The 22,616-nt window shown below is 46.8% G+C and overlaps 1 protein-coding gene across 1 annotated transcript in view; it reads right to left on the reverse strand.

The window, feature by feature from the left end:
* Positions 1-22,616, reverse strand: part of CSMD2 (CUB and Sushi multiple domains 2) — a 661,952-nt gene that overhangs the window by 10,601 nt on the left and 628,735 nt on the right. The window contains exons 56-64 of the mRNA XM_032640663.1: positions 20,921-21,094; positions 16,640-16,822; positions 12,549-12,725; positions 11,171-11,350; positions 10,609-10,782; positions 7,890-8,063; positions 7,487-7,560; positions 4,416-4,527; positions 3,661-3,840 (exon numbers count right to left, since the gene is read on the reverse strand). Coding sequence (XP_032496554.1) covers positions 3,661-3,840; positions 4,416-4,527; positions 7,487-7,560; positions 7,890-8,063; positions 10,609-10,782; positions 11,171-11,350; positions 12,549-12,725; positions 16,640-16,822; positions 20,921-21,094 — 1,428 coding nt within the window. The remainder of the gene's footprint in view (positions 1-3,660; positions 3,841-4,415; positions 4,528-7,486; positions 7,561-7,889; positions 8,064-10,608; positions 10,783-11,170; positions 11,351-12,548; positions 12,726-16,639; positions 16,823-20,920; positions 21,095-22,616) is intronic.

Below are 22,616 nucleotides of genomic sequence, written 5' to 3' on the forward strand. Positions count from 1 at the left end.
AGCATAAAGGTTAAGAGACAAAAATGGCAGCAATAACTATAACTACAATAATTTTTAATGGATATACAATATAAAAGATGTAAATTGTGACATCAAACACATAAAATGTGGGGGACTGTAAAAATGTGGAGCTTTTGTATGCATTCCAAGTTAGGTTGCTAGCAGCTTAAAAAAAGACTGTTGTAAATATGTGTTATGTAAGCTTCGTGAAAAACACAAAGCATAACCTACAGTAGATATACAAAATATAAAGTGTAAGGAATCAAAACATTGCCCTTGTACCAAAGTCAGACAAGGACACTTCAAGAAAAGGAAATTCCAAGCCTGTATCCCTGATGAGCATACACGCAAACATCCTCAAGAAAATATTAGCAAACCAAATGAACTGTACGTTAAGAGGATCATACACCATGATCAAGTGGGATTTATTCCTGGGATGAAAGGATGGTTCAATATACACAAACCGATAAACGTGATACCTGTGCACTGTTGGTAGGAATGTAACAGTGTGGAGGTTCCTTCAAGAATTAAAAATAGATAATGTGTAATCATAAATGTAAAGGATCAATAGTCAAATCTAATGTATAATTATGTAAAGGAATAATATGAAATTTTTAAAAGCTGGACTGCCGTTATAGGAGCAGACATGAATAGTAAATATTCTCTGTAATGAAGAAAATAGTAATGTAAACCAGTACAAGGATATTTTTATTCTATAAAAAAGAATTAAAAATAGAAATACCATATGATCCAGCAATTCCATTTCTACATATCCAAAGGAAATGAAATCTCTGTCTTGAAGAGATGTTCACTGCAGCATTATTCACAATAGCCAAACTATGGAAACAAACTAAGTGTCCATTGATGGATGAGTGGATAAAGAAAATGTGTGTATACATACAATGGACTATTACTCAGCCTTAAAAAGAAGGAAATCCTGCCATCTGTGATAACATGGATGAATCTGGAGGACATTATGCCAAATGAGATAAGCCAGACAGAGAAAGACAAATACTGCATGCTACTACTTACATGTGGAATCTAAAAAGTCAAATTTATAAAAAGAGAGTACAATAGTGGTTGTCAGGGCCTGGGGGGTGGGGGAAATAGGGAGAGGCTGGTAAAAGGATACAAGCTCTCAGTTATAAGATGTATATGTATAACATGGTAACTATAGTAGATAATACTGCATTGTATAATTGAAATTTGCTGAGAGAGTAGAACTCGTGTGCTCTCATAAAAAAAAAAAGATAAATATGTGAGGTGATGGATGTGTTAACTTGATAATGGGAATCCTTTCACAATGTATATCAAATTATCATGTTGTATACTTTAAATATATTTCACTTTGTCAATTATACCTCAATAAAGCTGGAAAAAAGAAATCAACAGGACATAAAGGAGTTCTTACAACTCAACAATAAAAAGACAAATAGCCCAATTAAAAAATGGGCAAAGGATCTGAATAGACTTTTCTCCAAGGAAGATACACAAATGGCCAATAAACAAATGAAAAGATGCTCCACATTATTAGTCATTAGGGAAATGTAAATGAAAACCACAATGTAATACTACTTTATACCCACTTAGGATGGCTATACTCAAAAAGCTGGCCAAGGGCTTCCCTGCTGGCGCAGTGGTTGAGAGTCCGCCTGCCGATGCAGGGGACACGGGTTCGTGCCCCGGTCCGGGAAGATCCCACATGCCGTGGAGAGGCTGGGCCCGTGAGCCATGGCCGCTGAGCCTGCGCTTCCGGAGCCTGTGCTCTGCAGCGGGAGAGGCCACAGCAGTGAGAGGCCCGCGTACCGCAAAAAAAAAAAAGCTGGACAATAATAAGTACTGGCAAGGATGATGTAGAGAAATTAGACCCCTGGTGCATTGCTGGTGGGAATGTAAAGTAAATGTAAAGGCACTTTGCAAAACGGTTCCTTACACTGTTAAACGTTGAGTTATTCTATTCCTGGATATATACCTAAGAGAACTGAAAACATATATCCAAGCAGAACATGTACATTTATGTTCAAAGTAGCATTATTCATAATGGCCCCAAAGTGGAAACAACTGAAATGTTCATCAATGAACAAATGGATAAACAAAAGGTGGTATATCCATCAATAGAATATTATTCAGGCATAAAAAAGAATGAAGCAATAACACGTTACAACATGGATGAACCTCGAAAAAATTATGCTAAGTGAAATAATCCAGACACAAAAGGACAGATATCATATGATTCTACTAACATGAGGTACCTAGAATCAGCAAATTCATAGATATAGGAAATACAATAGAGGTTATTAGGGGCTGGAGAGTAAGGGGAATGGAAAGTTATTGTTTAATGGGTACAAAGTTCTTGTTTGGGACGATGAAAAGATTCTGAAAATGCACAGTGGTGATGGTTGCAAAATATTGTGAATGTACCTAATGCCATTGAATTGTACACTTTAAAATGGTTAAAATGGTAAATATTACGTTTTGTATATTTTACCACAATTAAAAGTTAAATGTACTCTAAAAAAGAAAAATTATACCACTACCATTTGTGGAACACAAATATTACTTTCCCTAAATAAAAGAAATTTACAACAATTCATACAATGAGAATACATCATTAAATTCTAGCTCCGATAAAGGCTCTGAACCTGAAGCCTTCTCTCTCTGAGGGGCAGGACAGCAGAGTACTTAAGAGCATGGATTCTGAAGTTAGACCTGCCGGGTTTGAATCTCAGCTCTCTCCCTTTACCAGCTGGTGACATTGGGGCACGTTACTTAACCTCTCTGTGCCTCAGTTTCCTCATATATTAAATGAGGATACGAGTAACACCTGCCTCATAGGATGACTGCAAGGATTGAGTTAGTACACGAAGTACTTAGAACAATACCCGGAATGTGGTGAGGTGAGGTCAGCACCCGTAAGAGACATCTTACTGAATGCCATCCTAGCACCAAACCCATCCTTTATCCTTGCTGGATTGTTTACTTAAGACTGGACTCAGATTACCTTCTCCAGGAAGCCTTCCCTGATTCTCCCCTCCCCCTTAGGCTGAATTAGTGCCCTTCCCAGCATTCAGTGCATCTCTATGTTCCTGAAGGGACTGTTATATCTGATAACGTGTGTGTCTTCCAGAGCTAAATGTGAGCTCCTTTAGGGCAGGGTTTGTGTCTTTCACCTCCCCATCCCCCATGCCCAGCTCAGCCACGCACAGTGGTAACGCTCAATAAATAGAGAAGAAATGAATGAAGAGGAGCGCGAGGGAGGTGTAAGACGTCACGGTAACCCTGAGGGATCTGTGAGTGGGTACTGTTTTATCAAGGTTATGATAGGCATATATGCATAACGTGTTATTCCCGTTCGGTGGGACACAGAGCTTTTCTCCGTCTGATGATTGAGTGTAATCCTTAGAATACTGTATACTCAGCGCTGGGCAGAGTGTTGAAGCTCATGCAGAAGGTAGCAAGGTAAAACTTGGGATGGCTTCACTCTGTGCTCCTTAGACTACTCTGGTTTAATCTCCTGGACTCAACACCTCAGAAAAGCAGCAGCAGGCTCCAGCTTCCGGAAATCACATTTCTTTCTTCTCTTTGGCCTTCTTTCACTCAAGCTCAGCTGTCCCCTTTGGCCCCCCACCCTGGAGAAGCTCACCGAGGGGGCACACTCACCCAGGCAGACGGGTGGTTTGCCTGTCCAGCTGCCATCTGCTTTGCATGTGCGGTGCTCGGAGCCACCCTTGAGGGAGAAGCCCTCCTGGCAGGAATAGATGAGCGTGTAGCCCATGGAGGGCAAGTCCAGGGCCCCAACGTTGGCATGGGTCGGCATCTCCGGCTGCTTGCAGTGGTGGGCTGGATGACAGGGAAGACGCTGCTGGGAGACGAGGGTCTCCAGGAGGCCTCTCCACCACTCCCCTGTTCCTTGATGGACCACCCCCTTCCTTTCCCTTATGGGCCCCTTTCAGGTCCAGCATCCCCTCCCCAGCCCTAGCCCCACCCCAGCCTTGATGTCTATATGAGAGGCCAAGATGGAGATCATGTGGATATTGGCTCAGTCAACCCTGGGGGAACCTAAACCTGCAGCAATTCTCCTGAGGGAAAAGGAGTAATTATGGTCAAAATCCTGAAATCTTCCATCCTGAGGGCAGGCCTCGTAGTTGTTAGTATTTGCTGCCATGGGAAAGTTCTTTCTTTTTCTTTGCGAAGGCATAGGAATTGCCTTCTAATATCAGAAAGGCTTCTGTGTGTAAATACCTTCTGTGGGGCTCCAAGGGGTAAGGAGTACAAAGAGACCAATACTGGTCCCAACGAGGAGTTCTGAGCTCTCTGTCATTCAGAGCACCCAAGCATCGCCTAGATGCCCAGCTGGGGGAGATTATGAGTTGCCAGGAGGAGTTGTCTGGGCTGTAGGCGAAATTTGCACTCACAGACACAGTCGGGCGGGGTTCCGCTCCAGGTCAGGTTGGGAAGACAGGTCCTGGTGGTGGAGCCCTGGAGCAGGTAACCTTTCTGACAACGGAAGAGCACGGTGCTTCCAACCTGAGGACGAAGTTCCCACAATCACCTTCCATCCAGCGACGCTTCATACCTGTCACCTGACTGCTTACCTTCCCACGACATTACTCCTACCCACCCTTCTGTTTCTCTACCTGATTAAATCTTATTTATCCCTTGAGGCAGCTTACATTATGCCTCTTCCACAAGGCCTCACCCAATTCCCTGGGCCAGATCAACACTCTCATGGGATATATCATATTTTGCTGCGGGGGGCTGAGTGCCTGACCCAGAATCAGAAGACCCTGGGTTTGAGTTCTAGCATCTACATTTACTCACTGGATGCCAGGCTGCACGAAACTCTCTACACCTTAGCCTTCCTGTGTAGAGCTGGGATGAGCAGCCCTGCCACACTACACTGGAATGTCGTGACACTCAAATATGAGGGTAGATTTGAAAGCGTTTTATGAGATGTGAAGAACTGTGCAAAGTAGAATATTACTGTGTGTGTCTCTCCCCTCCGTGAATCTATGAATTCTTTTAGGACATGTCCCCTATAGAATCTGGAGCTTTGCTTTGTAAAAAATCCCTTGAGCAGAATTGCTACCGTCCCTGCAGCCCTCCCTCTGCTCCACTAGCCCCTCACAGTCTGACCTGACACTCCCTGCAGCCACCAGCTCCATCTCTCCATCTCTAATCCATGCGGCACCATGCTGCCAGATCAGCTTCCGAAACTGCAACTCGGATCACACTATTTCCCAGCTCAAAACACTCACGTGTCTCTATTACCTCTGGGAGCAAACTGAAACGCAAGGTGAAACCTAACTTCCACTCCCTTCCTCCACGCCCATCACCTCGTTCAGCAAATGGTACCCCTATCCACCCAGTCGTGCAAGTCAAAAACTTCAAGTCGTCCTTGATTCCTCCCTTTCCTTCAACCCCTCCATTCAATCCTTCAAGAAGTCTTCTTGGTTCTACCAACAAAATACCTCCCGACCCCTTCACATCTCTCTATGTCCACTGTCGCTACCCTGGCTCAGTCCCACCCTCATCTTTCTCTCAAGATGTCTAAGTGCTTCCATTCTTACCCCCTATTGTTCATCCTCTCCTCAGGGTCCTGAGTGATAGTTCAAATGATGGATCAGATTAAGTCACCTTCAAATGGTTTCCTATGACATTTAGAATACCATCCAAAATGCTTATCATGGTCTCAAGGCCCTATATGACCTGGTCCATGCTCTTCTCTTTTCAAAATTTATTATGTGATATTTGGTGCATAGAAAAGAATATATGGCACATATCCAGGCGTGAATCATCATAATAAACTGGACGCCTTCAGTGGAGCCCACCGCTCAACCTAAGGGTTAGAACACCATTGACACGTTTGTCATCTGCGCGCTCCTTCCCTGCCCTGTTCCTCAGCTCCCCTCGGTGAAAACCAGTCTCTTGAATTTTGTGTGTGTGTTTATTTTGCGGTACGCGGGCCTCTCACTGTTGTGGTCTCTTCCGTTGCGGACCACAGGCTCCGGACGCGCAGGCTCAGCAGCCATGGCTCACGGGCCTAGCCGCTCCGAGGCATGTGGGATCTTCCCGGACCGGGGCACGAACCCGCGTCCCCTGCATCGGCAGGCGGACTCTCAACCACTGCGCCACCAGGGAAGCCCGAATTTTGTGTTTTTCATTTCCTTGCTTGGCTAAAAAATAATTCTATCACATATGCCTACATATATCTCTAAACAATATAAATTTTTCTTGGTTTGAATCTTTCTAGAAATAGTATCCTACCACGTTTGACGTTCAACACTATGTTTCTAACAGTCATCCAGAGCTATAGTTCCTTAATTGTCACTGCTGTGTGATGAACCATCCTGAGACTACACCAGGATTTTTCTCCTTTCTTGGGAACACGTACGAGAGCGTCTCTGGGGTTGCTTACTCTGGGTCATAGGATGTGTGAATATTTAACTTCACAAGGCAGTGCCAGCCTAGCTCTTCGGCTTCATGTCCTTCTCCTCTCTCTTTATGTTCCCGACCCGCTGGCTGGCCAGCTTTCTAGTCCTGCAACCTGCCAAGTTCCCTGCCTGAGCGTTCCTCTGCTGTGGCCGGTTGCCTCTGCTGGAACGCCCACCCAGCTCTGCACAGGGCTGGCGCTTCCCACCATGGGCACCACAGTTCAAGTTTAGGAGGCCTCTTCCCTCACTCTGCTTCCTAAAACAGCAACCACCCCGCCCCCCATCACACCCTTTTATATTATGCCATGTGTAGTGCCTATCGCCCACAGAAGTGATCTTGTTTATTTATTGTCACCAGCCAGGGAACTCCCGTAGAGCAGGCACTTGGCCTGTCTTGTTCCCACTGTATTCCTAGCGCCTAGAATAGTTCACGGCAGTAAATATTTGATAAATCCCATTGCTAGGTGAGATCCCAACCCGCCATTTCCGGCTTAGTCCCTGGTATCCCCTGGGCACATTGGGGGCTCCAGTTCATTGTCCTGCCTTGAACACATCCATAATTTCCTGCTTCCTTCTGCTCAGAGGGTCCCATCCAGGCTGTCCACATCCTTTCCTTTTGAAGTGCATTCTGAGATGTGTCCCTGGAGCCTGTATCCTGCTGGGACGGGCCTACTGGGCAGGAGACTGTCTCCCATGTGGCACTCGCTGGCTCCCGCCACCCTGTCTGAGCCCCGTAGGGTGTGGGTGCCCTGGGGACAGAAGGTCCATCTGTCTCTCTCATTTCTGTCCCTGCCCCAGTCACAAGGGACTGCCGGGAAGTGCCTGTGGAGCTACACGCGAGTCTGTTCTTCCACATCAGCTTCTCAGGTTGGTGTAAACGCCTGCCTGCTTCTGAGGGGTCATGCTGTGCATCCTGGCTTGAAGAAGCAGGCTGCTTTCTCTCTCCAGCTTCCAAGGTCTCATGCCTCCTAGTGCTGTCCTGAGTCCTCTGAGACTGATGACAGTGACAAGGACAGAAGGCAGAAAGGCCCGATCTCGGTTGACCTCGTTACCTGGTAGCCCTGGGAATTGTTCTGTATCCCAAACTGTGGCACGCCAGGGTCCGCACACGTGGTCAGCGTGGGGTCTGGATGGCAAAACAAAGAAACAGACCATGGTCAGGGAAGCTTTCATCGCCCCTGCTCACTCTGAGAAACAGATGCGGGATCGAGGATGGAGTCACGCCCTGACTTCCCTGCCCTTGGGAATCTCCCCCGCGAGTCATGCCCCGGCTGACAATGATTTCCGGCAGCACATGAGCTATGGCCACTTCACCTCCTGTTCTAAGTAGCTTAGGGGAGCGCTCGCCCCGTTTTGCAGATGAGACCAATGAAGACAGGGAAGAAAATTCATCATCTCGGGCCCCAAAGAAGGATGCCCACCAGCTGGGACACTCTGCTCCCGGTCACCTCTCACCTATGCAGCTGGGCTGGGTGCCACTCCATGTCCCATCTGACTGGCAGAACCTCCGTGGAGAGCCCACCAGCACCAGAGGGGGCTGGCAGGAGAAGAAGACAGAAGACCTGTAGGAGAAACCTCGGTCCTCTCTCCTGCCACGGGCCGGGACGCCAGGATCTCCGCAGAACACAGCTGGGAAGACCAGGGAGAAGGGCAGGTCCAAGTTGCTTTCTAGAACTCAGTCTGCTCGCCCCCCTTAACCCCCACCCAGCCTTTGGTCCTTGTATTGCTTTCCTCTTGGTTCCACTTGAACTCTGGCTGTGGGGCAGCCCTGGGTCAATGATTACACCTGCCTCAGCGCTGCTGTGTGTTTCCTCTCCTTTCCACATTCAAATGCTTATTAATAACCATATCCATGTAATAGAGTAACATTACAGGAAGTTGAGAACATGGAGAAAAAATAAACTATCATCGTACTACCCAAGACATTTTGTTCATTTTTGTGCTCATTCCCTTCTAGCGTTTGCTCAGTTGTATGGAAACTTGTGCGTGGCTGCAAACCTGATGTCCAGGTGCTGTCACCCTTGCTTTGTTCACTTGACGTTCTGTACACATTTCCCGTGTTTATGACATCATTATCACTTATTGGCTATGTAAATTTGCAATGAGATGGTGTAACATGATTACCCTAACCCTCACATTAGGCATTTTCTATTATTATAAAGTTACTTACGGCTTTTCTTTAACTTGTATTATTTTCTTAGGGGAATTCTCGAGGAGTGAACTTACTATCCTTAAGGGTTTGAGTGTGTTCGCAGCTCTTGATGCGTATCGCCAAATGTCTTTCCACGGACTGTGTATTTACCCTGCAGTGAGCAGTATCTGAGTGTGCCCATTTCATTTGGATCAGCAAAGAGTATCTTTAAAAACTGACTGTGGAAGGCCAAGTTCCCCAAGACATCACTTCAAGCATGAGGAACCTTCTTTATGCTATGGTATGTGTGTGTGTCTTTACATAGAGTCATGAGGTTCACAGTCAGATGCGAAATCAGATGAAAGCCTGGCCCTGGAAGCTGCGGAGTCTGGACGGAGCAATCAGAAGTCAGTTAAAGGCTGAGCCAATTGGAAGTCACCACACCCAGGAAGAGGCAACTCAAAGAATAAGAAATACGAGTGGATGACACAGAGCAGCTCAGTTTGGCTAAGAAGCAATGTGATGCCAATTCAAACAATGAGATATCTTTTTAAACTCCTCAGGCTGGTAAATATTAAGAATATTGGCAAAGTCAACTGGTAGCGAGGGTGTGAGTCAAGAAATCTTCTCATCGACTGCTGGTGGCAGCGTAAACTGGGACACCGTTTCTAGAAGACAGTTTGGCAACATGCGTCAAAATGTATAGCGTGCACACCAGTTGGCCCAGCATCCTCACTCCCAGGACTTCAACACAGGCATAAAGAAATGCTACTTTCGAGGCTATATGTTGCAGAACTGCTTCTAACATGATTAAGTTGGAGAAACCCAACTTCATCACCAGTAGGAGAGGATTAAACCAGTTGTGGCATATATAACAAGGGAGTTCTTTAAAGCCATTAAAAATGATGATGTATAGATTAGTATGTACTGATAGAGCAAGGAACTGATGGCCTGTGAATGAATACAAGTTGTGAAGAGCACGATTCAATACCATTTATAGAAAATTGCATACATACTGCTATACATGCAAAAATGCAGAGTGATTGTGTGGAAGTACGACAAGACTAACTATGGCTATCTTTGGGAAGTGAGGGTTCGGTGAGGGTGCATTCTTCTTTGTATTTTTGGATATAGTACAGTTTTGGTTTTTTTTTTTTTAACAATAACCGTAATTCATTGTTAGAAAGCAATTCAGCTATTTCTCAAGACAAAAAGCAAGGTTTCTGAGTCCAGACTCAACCTGGAGCCTTCCTCCCTTCCTAATGTTTCCCTGGAGGAATACGAAGGTCTAAGGGGTTAACCACAACACCACACGCTGCCTTTCCTGTGTCCACTTTTACTGGCCCTTGTCTCTGCTGAAATTTCCCGAACTGAAGTAAATTTTCAGAGGTCCCCAAACAGTGTCATGTGTAGTTGATAGTTTTCTGCAGCATTAGATAAATGCCAAGTAGAAAGAAAAAATAGGTCCTACTGTTTGTCCAAGTTCCAGAGCCAGATTATGGGGTAAGGCAAGAATGAGTGACCTGGAACCTGCTTCTCTGGGGGACTCGGTAAGAACTGAGCCCTGGCATGGACTTGAGGCTCTTTGAGACACAATCGGGCCAGGTAGATCAGAAATAACTCTCTCACCAGAAAATCACAAGGGCCCCAGCGTCTCTTCTGCGCAGGGTATTTTCCTTGAAGACAGGCATGTTTCTCGCACTGCCCCGCTTGCCTGTCTATCACCCCAGCTTTGGGTTCTAGCGCATCCAGTTAACAACCTTTCAGGTTAAGAAACACCTCCCTTATCTCTGGCTTAATTTCCTTCCACTGTGACTCCACACGGTGAGAGGAGCCAGGGCTCAATTAAGATAGTCTCATATTCTTCCTTTAAAATCCCTTCCTTCTTTAATAGTGTCTTTGACAAAGCTCCTCCCTGATTTGGGGCCGGGAACCTCCATTCTAGGCCTCCTAGCAGCAGAGCTCTGGAAGCAGAGCGGCAGAGGAGGGAAGAGGATGGAGCCAGCAGATGGGATGCCTCAGAGGCCCCCGTGAGCGACTTACGGAAACACTGAGGCAGCTCTCCAGTCCAGGACCCGTTTCCCTCGCAGGTGAGCACCGCAGGCAGGGAGAGCTGGTACCCCTCCAGGCAGGCATACGTCACGCTTGAGCCCCACGTGAAGTCGGACCCCACCACTTTCCCGTTGGGGATGAGCTGAGGCGGTTTGCACATGATAGCTGGGGGAGACCAAAGCAGGCTGAGTGCTGGGGCTGCCCCGGGGGGAAACCAGGCCCCGGCGGCCACCAGCACGGATGTCACTGGCTCCCTGTGCCTGCCGGGAGTCTGGGCTAAGCGGCAGGAAGCAAGAACGTCCCCTCTTCCTTTGGGAGCTTGTTCTTTTTGTACCTTACGACAACCCACTCCTCTCTGCACGGCCCTGCCCTCAGTGTTCAAGGCCCAGGACCTTCCCGCTCCCTCCCTGCAGATGTTCAGGGACCACTCCTCACCTTGCACACCCCCCGATAAGATGTTAGGGCTCTGCCTCATCACACCCTCCCTTCTAGATGTTCAAGACTTTTGTACCTTCTCTGCCCCTCTGTCCACATCCGAAGCCCCCAGACACACCTTTGCAGACCGGCTTGGTGCCGTTCCACGTCCGGTCCTTGGTGCAGCTCAGCACGGACACCCTATGTGACTCCATCATGTAGCCAGGGATGCACTGGTAGGTCACAGTTTTGTTGTACCTGAAGTCACTGCCCAGCCGGAGGCCATTGGCTGGAATGCCAGGGTCGCCACAGTTTATGACTAGGATGAGGAGATAGAGCATTGTTCACTCTGAGCACAGGCCCCCCACCCCCAGCACCCCAACACCATCCCTGTCACTCCCTGCACGTGTCTGGGAAGGAAAGCTGTCAGGGTAGGGATGTCCTGTCCCCTCCCCGGTTCCTAGTCGGGCACCATCCATTCTAAGTCCCCAGAGCCAAGTCTGCTTGCAAAGTCTGTCCTGCATCCCCCATCCTTGCCCGCACCATCCTTACGCACCCCAGCAACCTGGGCTGGGAAACCCATCTTGTTCATTTAAAGCCCACACCTCTAAGAGCAAGTATCCAGAGGGCTCGCTTCATAAACGAGGCTGGGGTCCGAGGAGGGGGACGTTTCCAAGCTGAAGAGCTTAAGGTGTGCTGACGGACCACATAAGACAATTTGCCGCCGGAAAGGGCATCTTACCGCCTGCTCTTCTGCCCAGGAGACCTCTGTGGGTCCAGTGGCCTAGGAGCAGGGTCTTGTGACCGATGCAGCGGTCATACCGATGTTACGGTATCAAGTGAGGGTGGGGTTTAGTGAGCTCCGGCCTCAGAACAAAAGTGAACTTGACAGGGGATTTCAAATGGAGCCTGAAATCACAGCTAGGATTTTGAAAGGGAGAATGTTGTCAGATTCCCTTATCACTTCCTTCCATCTGGGCCCCACAGTGATTTGCTTTTCAAGGAAAAGGGTCTGGCGCTGCCCTTAAGAGAAGCAAGAAAGGGGAGCCAGGCTGGGGTGGGGATGGGTCCAAGGGAGAGAAGGAACTAACAAAGATGGTAGATGGCAGCAGCTTTAAGGTGGAAAGAGAATCAGGCTGAACACTGGGGCTTTGCCCTAAAAGAGAAAAAGAAAGCCCAAGGAACTGGCTAGAGTCTAAGAGATAGCAAATAATTATATATTCTCAACCTCTCTGAGCTTTAGTTGTCTCATACATAAAGTAGAGCTAATAGTACCTACTTCAGGGGGTTGTGGTGAGAATCAAAAGATGTGATGCGTGTGAAACAAAGCACTTAGCTCAGGGGCTGTCGCATACTATGTGCCCGGTAAGTGGAGGCTATTTGTATGATTCTAAGTCAGGGTCAAGTCCCACCACGTCAGCCAGCCTTCCCAGTCTCCTCCAGACAGCCTTCGTCTTTGGCAGGGAGAAGCCCGATTGCCTTGGCCACCATTTGCCACGGAGCCCAGAGGTTCTCACCTACGCACTCCGGATCGCTGCCTGTCCAGGTGCCATTGACCGAGCAGTGCCGGCTGAGCAGGCCTGTGGTGTAGTACCCTTCCCGACACTCATAGACGATGGAGCTGGAGAAAACCAGGCCATCGCTGAACATGACTCGGGCATTGCTTGGAGTCCCGGGGTTCCCACAAGAGATCACTAGGAAGCCGAAAGGACACATTATTCATCAGAACAAGAGCAGGCATCCTCTGGGGGGGCTGGGCCCTGCCCAGAGTGGAGACCTCGTGCTAGGTAAGGACCCTGTGGATTGAAATGCCTCTTGGGATGCCTTCATGTCGGATCATCTCCCCCTTAGAAGGGGAGGAGAGACCTGTAGGGATTTTTTTTTATGATTTCTAAAAATTAAAGACTATATCTGTTTTATTATCACACCTGAAATTTTAAACAATTCCTTAATATCACCAAATGTCCAATCAGTGGTTAGCGTTTCTGTCTATCTCTTTTTCACAGTTGATTTGTTTGAATCACGATCCAAATACAGTCCACACATGACACTTGGTTGGCACGTCTCTAAGACTCTGAATGCAGAGATTGCTGGGTTACCCTCTCCTACAATTTATCTGTTACACAAATCAGGGCATTTATCCGGTAGAATCTCCCACTTTCTGGATTTTACTAACTGCACCAATGAGGCATTGTTCAGCATATTCCTCTGTCCCCTGTACTTACTGTAGTCAAGTTCTACTCTTTGGCAAAGGTACTTTTCAAAGGTTTTGTGTTTTTCTTATCACATCGCGTCGGGAGGCACAGAATGTCTGGTTGTTTCCTTGTTAGTGATGTTGAGGCTGACCAGTGGGTCGGGTCTGCCTGCCTCATCTGGCATTATAAAATTCCTGTTAGTTGTCACTTAATGGTTTTACCAGAAATTAAATATTGTTGACCAGATTGGTTATTTCATTAGGGGATAGAAATGGTGACATTCTAATTCTATAATTCTTTCTGCTTTAGCTAGTGTTTAAGAACTTGTCCACTATCAAATATTTGCTTACCCAGAAATAGAGTTCATATAGGATGGCTGGATTAATGCTTGATTTCTTTTTTTTTAAATCAGACGTGAGAACAATGAGTTGGTTCCCTAGCAAGCTCCAAAGGACAATATTTGAATTCACAGATTTGAATTTATTTGCTATGTTTCCATCTGTTGCCTCTTTTATTCTTATTGACGCTCAAATTATCCCATCTTTGACTAGTGGGAGCCCCTTCAAGTTGGTTCCTGAGTTCCTTTGACATGACCCACTTGTGTTTGGTAGATTCCTTGTTGTAATGACAAGATTTTCCATGTTCACCTTGCATATATCCTGCCCCAGTCCTGGAATCAGCCATTTCTCTAAAGAGCTCTGGTTCCTTTGAATGGGCAATGGATTTAAAAACTACAACCTGGGCATTAAGGGTACTCATTGCTACTGAGCTGGTCATTGATTCTAGACTTTTAGGCTGGGAAAATAACTTTTCAAATTGAAAATACATTATGACTTTACGCTGATATTACCAAGCCAAGTTTAGAATTGAGTTTTTCCTTAAATTTTTGATTTTTATATGAAATCCCTTTTATGTTGAAAATCTTGGTTCTTTTTTTTTTTAAAAAATTAAAAAAAAAATTTTGGCGGTATGCGGGCCTCTCACTGCTGTGGCCTCTCCCGTTGTGGAGCACAGGCTCCGGACGCGCAGACTCAGCGGCCATGGCTCATGGGCCCAGCCGCTCCGTGGCACGTGGGATCCTCCCAGACCGGGGCACGAACCCGTGTCCCCTGCATCGGCAGGCGGACTCTCAACCACTGCGCCACCAGGGAAGTCCAAAAATCTTGGTTCTTAATGACAATAAATATTTTTAACTTGTTTTATTTTTATTGTTTTATATTATGGTATTATATACATAATAGTTTCAGAATAGTAATACCAGTTTTATTACTAGCAATATGATTGCAAAAAAAAGTTTAAGATTTCATTGTAGTTCTTTGTCCTCAGAATATATGTACCATAGTCAGATTTCATTTTTTCAAGTCAATTGAAATAATTCTCTGGGTTATTAAATCACCAACTTGATACATAGTTAAGTTCATTTGTTTCCATTTTGATTTGATATTCGGAGAGTACTTGTTTCTAATCTTTCATTTAATTTTATTTTGTAAATATGTACAACATTTACATAGTCCCAGAGTCAGATCTACAAATGATTCCTATGTAATTAGCACAACAGATAGGCCCTATCATCCATCCACTCAACAAGTATTTGTGCTGCCTACGTGCTGGGTATGCAGTGGTGACCAAGCCCTGTCCCCTGCCCTTGAGCAGCCCAGTCTATCTTAAGAACCTACCTATAAACAGATGAATTAAAATATGAGGTAATCAGTGCTACACTTGAAGGAAAAAAAGCACTAAAAAGAGAGCAGTTTATTGGGGCTGGAGATAAGAATTTGAGTAGAGCCTTAAAAGATAAGTGGGAGCTTGCCAAGGGAAGTCACAAAGAGCTGTGTACATGTTACACATACACTCACTCAACAAATATTTGCTTCCAGGTCCAAACTCTCAGCTGCCCACTTTCTGTTCCCTGAACACTCCTGACATTGATGGCTGACTCCATCCTGGGACCTGAGTGGCAAGAAAGGGAACCTGGGTCACAGTGGATATTTGAGAATATACTAAATTCTCCCCCTGCCAAAACACTCTCTCAGTACCACAAAACCTCTCTTACTATGCCTAGGAAATCCTATAAACCTAACTTTGCACCCCCAGAAAGGCAGGACTTTGGACAGACATGTGGGCGAAGGCACTGACTCCATTTCTGTCATTGGTGTCCCCTGATCACGGGCCAGAGCATCTCCCCTTGCTCTTCAGGACTATGCCACTATCTCAATTTCATGCAGCCCATTCTCTAACCACTGCCTTTTATTTCTTTAGCTCGCTCCCTCTGGAATTCGTTCTCTGGTGATTGGGACCTATAATCCACTGATCCTACCACCTTTTCACAGCCTCTTACTCCACTCATAAAGCCGTCCCTTCCTTACCCAGCTTAGATGCTAAGATTTATCATAATCACTGCTTTGTGTATACCCTCATCTTCCTTGCCACTTTCTTTCAATGTCTTAGTTGCTTAATAAAACCCCAACCCTACACCTAATGCTTCACCTACCCTGTGCCTGAAACTATGTAGCTAAATGTGTTTGAAAAAAACCCCAGACCAATGCTGACTACTGTCACTTTATGTTAACGGCTCTTACCTTAATGAGCCCTCGGTGCTGCCTGGCAATTATACATTTCCCTATTCCATTCCCACTCCTCCCTGGCTAGACGATGATTTCATATTGCGTCCTTCCTCTTCCAACACCTCAGTCAATCTTACTCTTACTGTGAAACTGCTTCCTAACTAGGAGAGTGCTATGCAGGTTGTATTTTAGAGAGGGGGGGAGAGAGAGGGAGCGACAGAGAGAGAGAGAGAGAGGGAGGGAGAAAGGGAGGGAGAAATTTGGGGAGCAGGTACAAAAAGCTGGACTTTAGGGAGAGAGGTTTTAAAAAAGAGTTTTGCTTTTGTTTTTCCAGAAATTTAGGAGTGCGTGGAGAAATATATTTTCCCTACTGGGCCTACCTCAGGAACCATCATTAAGAGCTTATATTACTTTTAAAGAATTTTTAAAAGCTGGATCTGTATTTCTTTTGGCACTTTGGATGCTATTTAAACACAGTGTTTTCCCTTAAACTGTAAGCCCCAAGAGGGCAAGGTGGGTCTGTCTCCATCACCGTTGTGTCTCTAGCCTATACTACAGTATTTGGCACACAGTCGTTGAATGAAACTGTATGGAAATAAATGCACAAATGTGCTTAACTTAGTTTATCCTGGTGTCTTCCCTGCTTAGGTAAGTGGGGAATATGTTTGCCTTTGGGTTACTAATGAGATGAACGTGAACTCCGTTGATGCCCACTATTCACCATGCCAAGGGTTCAAAGGGGGCCCTGCATTTTATCTGTGTATGTGAGGGCGGGTGCTAGGGCGTAGGAAAACGGGGGAAGATCCTGGGGCCGGCAGAGGGGAGAAGCAGAATGGTCACATACATTACCTCCACACTCAGGCTGCGTGCCGCTCCACACGCCGTTGGCTTGACAAGTTCGCTCTGACGATCCCCGGAGCACGTGGCCAGCTTCACAGCTGAAGCGCATCAGACTGCCCGGGGCAAAGCTATCTCCCAAGCGGATGCCATGGGCTGGGATGCCGGGGTCACCACAGATTCCCATGCTGGTTCCTATGGACCAGAACCAAAAAACCCCGTTGTTTTTAGCATGGCAGGAAAGGGAGTGGAGGACTTGGAGAGAGAAAGATGCTGGGCTGATGCTAAGGCAGGGCAGTGGGCCCTAAGAACGAGGGCGGTGAAACTGACCGTGTGTCTAGCCTGAGTCACCAGGACAGGCTCCTGCCTTAGCGCTCAGTGGTCAAAGGACACAGAGGGCTGAGGTCATGTGTGGGTCCCCGGGGACCACGAGGCAAGGGAAGAAAGAAGGCAGAGGGAAAGCTTTGTGGAGGAAGTCATGCCTTTTTGTTCTTTGGCTTGTGCCAGCGTGGGATGCCCGTGGTCCAAGCTGGCCTTCTCCCTTTCACCTCTTCTCCACCATCTGTTGATGTGGTACCCTCTCCGTTACCAGTTCCACCGTCTTAGCTCAGATGTGCAACGTCTCTCTCCTGAACTACATTGCCGGATCCTCCTAACTAACGTCCCTTCCTCTCAAACTCTCCCTCTAGTCTACCTCCACTTTATCCTTAAATCCTAGCAACGAACAACCACAACCACAATCTGATTTTGGTTCTTTCCTGCTGAATTAGCTCCACTGGCTTCCCACTGCTGAGAGAAAAAAGTTCCAACTTTTTAGCAGAGTTTCTGCTCAACAGCCCAGCTTGAACCTTCATCCTGGGCCTTTAATTGAGGATTTTCTATTCACAAATTGTGCAATACAGGTGAGCTCTAGATTAGACATCTTAGATCCCTCATTTCATCCTTTCTTTGCCCCATGCCTCCTGCCACATTTCTGCATGCATCTGGCTTATTGTGCAAACCCAACCCAGGAGAGTTTTAAGGACCCAAGAGGTGGGGGAAGGTGGAGAACAGGAGACAAAGCTACAAGACCCAGTGCCTGTGGGAACCAGCGCATCTCAGAATACGGAGATGCACGGGAGACACCACTGGATCAGCCTAGGCCATGGTAAGCTTGAGGAAGGAGGAAGAAAATGAAGGAATAAATGGCAACTCCATGAGAAGATAAAGTTTCCCATTGATGTGGAATGCACCTCCTCGTGGATCCACATGTGTAGGCATCGATAGTAACATCTTGACCACAGGTGGCTTAAGCCGTGTGTACCCCACCATCCACTGTTGATGTATCTTCCTCTCAGTTTTGGGCTCATTTCCTTTTCCAGTCTAGTCTCAAAATATGAGAACACTATATAACCCCATGTTCCCCATTCTGCTCCTTACCATGGGAGGGGGATTCATTCAGCCTTCAACTCCAACACTTGAAAAAACAAAGCCTATTACGTTTGGCCAGGTTTTCTTATCTTTTGACGTTTTCCAGGATGTAGCTCATGCAACAGGCAGTACAGGGTCCCCTTGAAGGCAGCCCTGATGGTGAGTCGCTCGCTCTCCCTCACTGGCTAGCTGGCCTCAGCTGAAGCCAGCACTGTTACACAACAGGCCTGAGGGTGGACTCCCAGGTCCTGGGCATTATCAGACAGAACAGTCCCCACTGCCGTGTTTGGCCTCTGTTTCAACGATATAAGGAAGTCTGGGACAGAATACTGTACCACGGGGGCATACTGTTGACTCTTTACTGAAGAGGTACATCAGCAAGATGAAGACACTGCAGAGGTAGGCAATGAACTTCCTGAAGCGTGTCTCAAATGCCAGAAATCTCTGCATGTCCTTTATGGCCCAGGGACTTACGACTTCTGTTATGCACCATCTGGGTGCACTGACTGTACAGAATGAGGTTTGAACATCTGACCCTGGAACTCCTGAATGTGTATCTTTTAAGACTGACGGGAGATGATGTTGCAAAAGATGATATCTGTATCACTGGTGGAATTATATCCCACTCACTAGTACAGATCTAGCGTTACTTCCTAATCACCTATTTTTTTCCACCTTCACTTCCTTATCTAAGGTATTTAAGATCCATTCATTCCTCAGCCTTAGTATTTATGGAATCCCTTCTACTCCTGTCCTCAGAGGTCTCCAGAAAGCTCTGCCCATGATACTGTTCTCCTAAGTGTCTGTCGTCCTTGAAGAAGACACGGGAGAAGTAAGATTGCAAACTATTCTTCAGAATATTCAGGATTGGGGATCAAACAGCTTAACGCAACATATCCCCTAATGAGTGAGGTCCATGTCTTCTGAAGCTTCTCTTCTGCTTCTTACTTTTTCATGTTCCCAAGGTGTCAGCGTGTTTCTAGTCTCCCCTTGACCTTTGATGTGGCCAAGGAAGAGTCCCTGCTTCCACATGCAGAACCAGGACTTAGGTAGTCACAAAATTATGAAATCTCAGGGTTGAAAAGGTTTTAGAGGTTTTCTAGCTTCGTTACCTATAAGAATTGTTTCTGGAATATTTCCAGTATGTCATTTCACAGCCTTCACAAAAACAACTTCAGAGAAGGAAAATTACAGTTTGGGAGAAAAGACTTTGGATTCTGTGCTTCTGGGCCAGGAGACTCACTGTGTAGTTGGGTTACATATGCTAATGGGCAGGAGACGCTGAAGCCTTTCTTTCTGATTTCTTCCTCCCCTACCTTGTACTTCATTTTCCCATGGAGAACAAAGATCCCCAAATACATAAAACAGACCTTAAGAACACCATTAGTCCCATGTCCTAGAGAAACGTCTAGAGGGAGGACTTTATGCAAAAGGGACTCTTCACCAAAGAGACTGGGGCAAATGCATGCTTGGATGGGCATTTGGATGCGAAATGCATGCCTTTCTTCTGTGGAATACTTCTTCCTCCTGGAACTTGCTCTGTGGACAACTCTGGAGGCCTCGATATACACGATCCTTGTCGTCCCCATGCCAGCCTCCCCAAGACACTTCCAATACAAGTCCAAACAGACAGGAGTCTGGGGCCCAGCTAATAGGCTAAAGGAGTCCCAGTGGCTCATACATAGTCCTGCCAGTTCATGAACTGGGTGATTAATGAGATTAATGAGGGTGAGAGGCCAAAGTCTTGGGTGTTAACAGAGTGATGTGTCTGGGATTGTCCTGGGCAGCCCACAACCCTTTGAAACAGTGGCCAGTGCTTCGGGAATTTCTTTCTTAGGAGCCCTAACTAATATCTGGTGGGTATTCTGGCCGTGCCCTAAATTTTGGAAGACAGGCTCATCTGGGAACTTCAAACTGCAAGAGCAGCTGCACATCTTGTGAGTGAAGTCCCACTTTGAGGAGAAGCCTTCTATATTAGAAGGAGGTCAGGATCCTTACCTCTAGAGGGCATCTGGCATGGGAAGGCATAGGGGTTAATTTCAGTGCCATGGTAGGTCCCCTGAGGAACGTCAAGCTACATGAACAGCTGCCCTCTTGCGGGCAACATCCCATGTGGCATCCCTTCTTGGGGCCAGGCAGGCTCACCCCAAAGAAAAGAAAGCTGTGGGGTGCTAACTTTTTTGCTTAGTGGTTTCTTCATTGGTGGGACAATTCAATTTCAAATATTTTGTTCTTTTATGACATTACAGATGAATATCTGGAAATATGGACACGGGAGCTTTGGCAGTTCCCTACATGTGCTGTGTTGATAGCATCTCTCCATGTCCCCATAGAGATTAACAGGAAAACAAACTCATTCATAGGAAACGTCTGGGGGCTGGTGTGTTAGTGCTAAAGGGAAGAACAGTATTCACTGGGCAGTCAGGACACAGGACAAACGGGAGAGGTGGTGATACAGAAAGGGAAGCAGGCTGGGGCCCAGCAGTCCATAACAGGGAAGAAGAGAACACAGGAGGGGGTTTGGACCTGGGCCGAACAACAGGAAGGCTTGGACTATTCCTGGGACCTCATGGTAATAATGTCTGGACAGGACTCTGGCCATAGGGTGACCTCACAAACTGCGTCTTCACTAGTTTTGCAATCTCTTGGCTGTATGGGCTTGGCCAGCGCTGACTAAGGGCATGAAGCTGGGCTCAGACCACCAAGGGCTGAAGTCCAGTTGGGACCTCTGATAGCCATGCTCTCTGCCTGGGAGGGATGCGATGAGGGTTCAAAAGGTCTGCTTCCCTCCCATCCATCTATCACACTCACACCCTCGGGAGCTCGCTCGCCTCCCAGCCAGGTGTTCCTTTGGACTCCCTTCTCCCACACCAGAGCCCATACCTGAGCAGTGGGGGAGGGAGCCAGTCCAGTGTCCGTCCAGCCCACACATCCGGGTGGCATTTCCCACTAGAGTCCGCTTGCTGGTGCAGCTGTAACGTACGACCGCCCCTGCGGTATAGTTGTCCCCGGACATCTGGGAATGGGGTGGGGAGCCCGGATGGCCACAGGACACCACTGTGGGGAAGGGCAAACATCTCAGCAACTCTGCACCAGGATGGATCATCATCACAGGACACGTACTAGGCTTCTCATGGCGACAGGCGGAGAAGAAGAGAAGCTGGGGTATCTACTGAAGCAAACTTCCTGCTGGCACACCCACTCAGCATCAGCAGACAATGCCTACCCACCTCGCTGTCCAGTTTCCGTGTCTGTGAACTGCAGAGCGATACCTGTTGTTTTAAGAGCTGAATGAGATAATACATGTGAAACTGCTCAGCACACAGTAGGGACACAGTAATATCCGTTTCTTCTCTTTTTTGCCTCTTGTGCTCACCTCTCCCTATTTCCTCACTGCCATAGGACATACCAAGAGGTCTCTGGCAGAAAGGTGGTACATATAGTATACCTGTAACTACATATAAGTCAGACAGAGAAAGACAAATGTCATATGATACCACTTATATGTGGAATCTTAAAAAATGGTACAAATGAACCTATTTACAAAACAGAAATTGAGTCACAGATGTAGAAAACAAACTTATGGTTACCAAGGGGGAAAGGAGGGGATAAACAGGGAGACTGGGACTGATATATACACATTACTCTATATTAAATCAATAACTAATAAGAACCTACTGTATAGCACAGGGAACTCTATTCGGTGCTCTGTAATGACCTACGTGGGATGGAGTCTAGAAGACAGTGGATATATGTATATGTATAACTGATTCACTTTGCTGTACACCTGAAACTAACACAACATCGTAAATCAACTATAATAAAAAATTAATTAAAAAAAGGACAAATGGGTGATCTGTCATCCTGAGACTGTCGGCATTGGCCACAGGATCCAGAATGAGGGCCAGTTAGAGTCCTCTCCAAAGGCATCTCACAGTTGCCCACATCAGTTGTCTCCAACTTGTCCTCTTCTGTTGCAAGTTCCCTTTCCTGAGACACCAAAGTGTAACTGTGGAAACCAGTGATGGGGTTAGAGTGCAGAGTTGAGGTGTACGGGCCACGGCAAGACAGTGCTGTCGACGTCGCTGGGTTTGCCTTGCCGTTGTTCTTGCCACGGTTGATCCCAGGCTCTTTCATTTACTCAACACATATGTATTGAGTGCGAGGCACGGTTATATGTGTTTGGGAGAACAAAGTCCATGCTCTCGTGGAGGTTATGTTCTAGTGAGGATGAGAGACCATGAATAAGAAAACAGGTAATTCTAGGGGTTGCTATGAAGGAAAATAAAGCTGCATCGGGAAAAGGGTGCTCAAGGTGGGTGAGCAGCTGATTTTGAGTAGGATGGTGATGGCCAGGGAAGATCTCTCTGAGGCAACATTTGAGCAGTGATCTGAGTGACGTGAAAAGGCCAGCCATGTGAGATCTGGGGGAAGAGCATTCTGAGGGAAGGGACATCTAGTGGAAAAGTCCAGAGGCCGGAATGAGCCTGGGGTGTTCGCGAAACAGCAAGAAAGCCAGGGGTGCTGGAATAGAACGAACAAGGAAAGACCTGAAGGAGACATGGGTGGAGAGGTTACT

The sequence above is a fragment of the Phocoena sinus genome, chromosome 1 (genome assembly GCF_008692025.1).
Source record: "Phocoena sinus isolate mPhoSin1 chromosome 1, mPhoSin1.pri, whole genome shotgun sequence".
NCBI lineage: Eukaryota > Metazoa > Chordata > Mammalia > Artiodactyla > Phocoenidae > Phocoena > Phocoena sinus.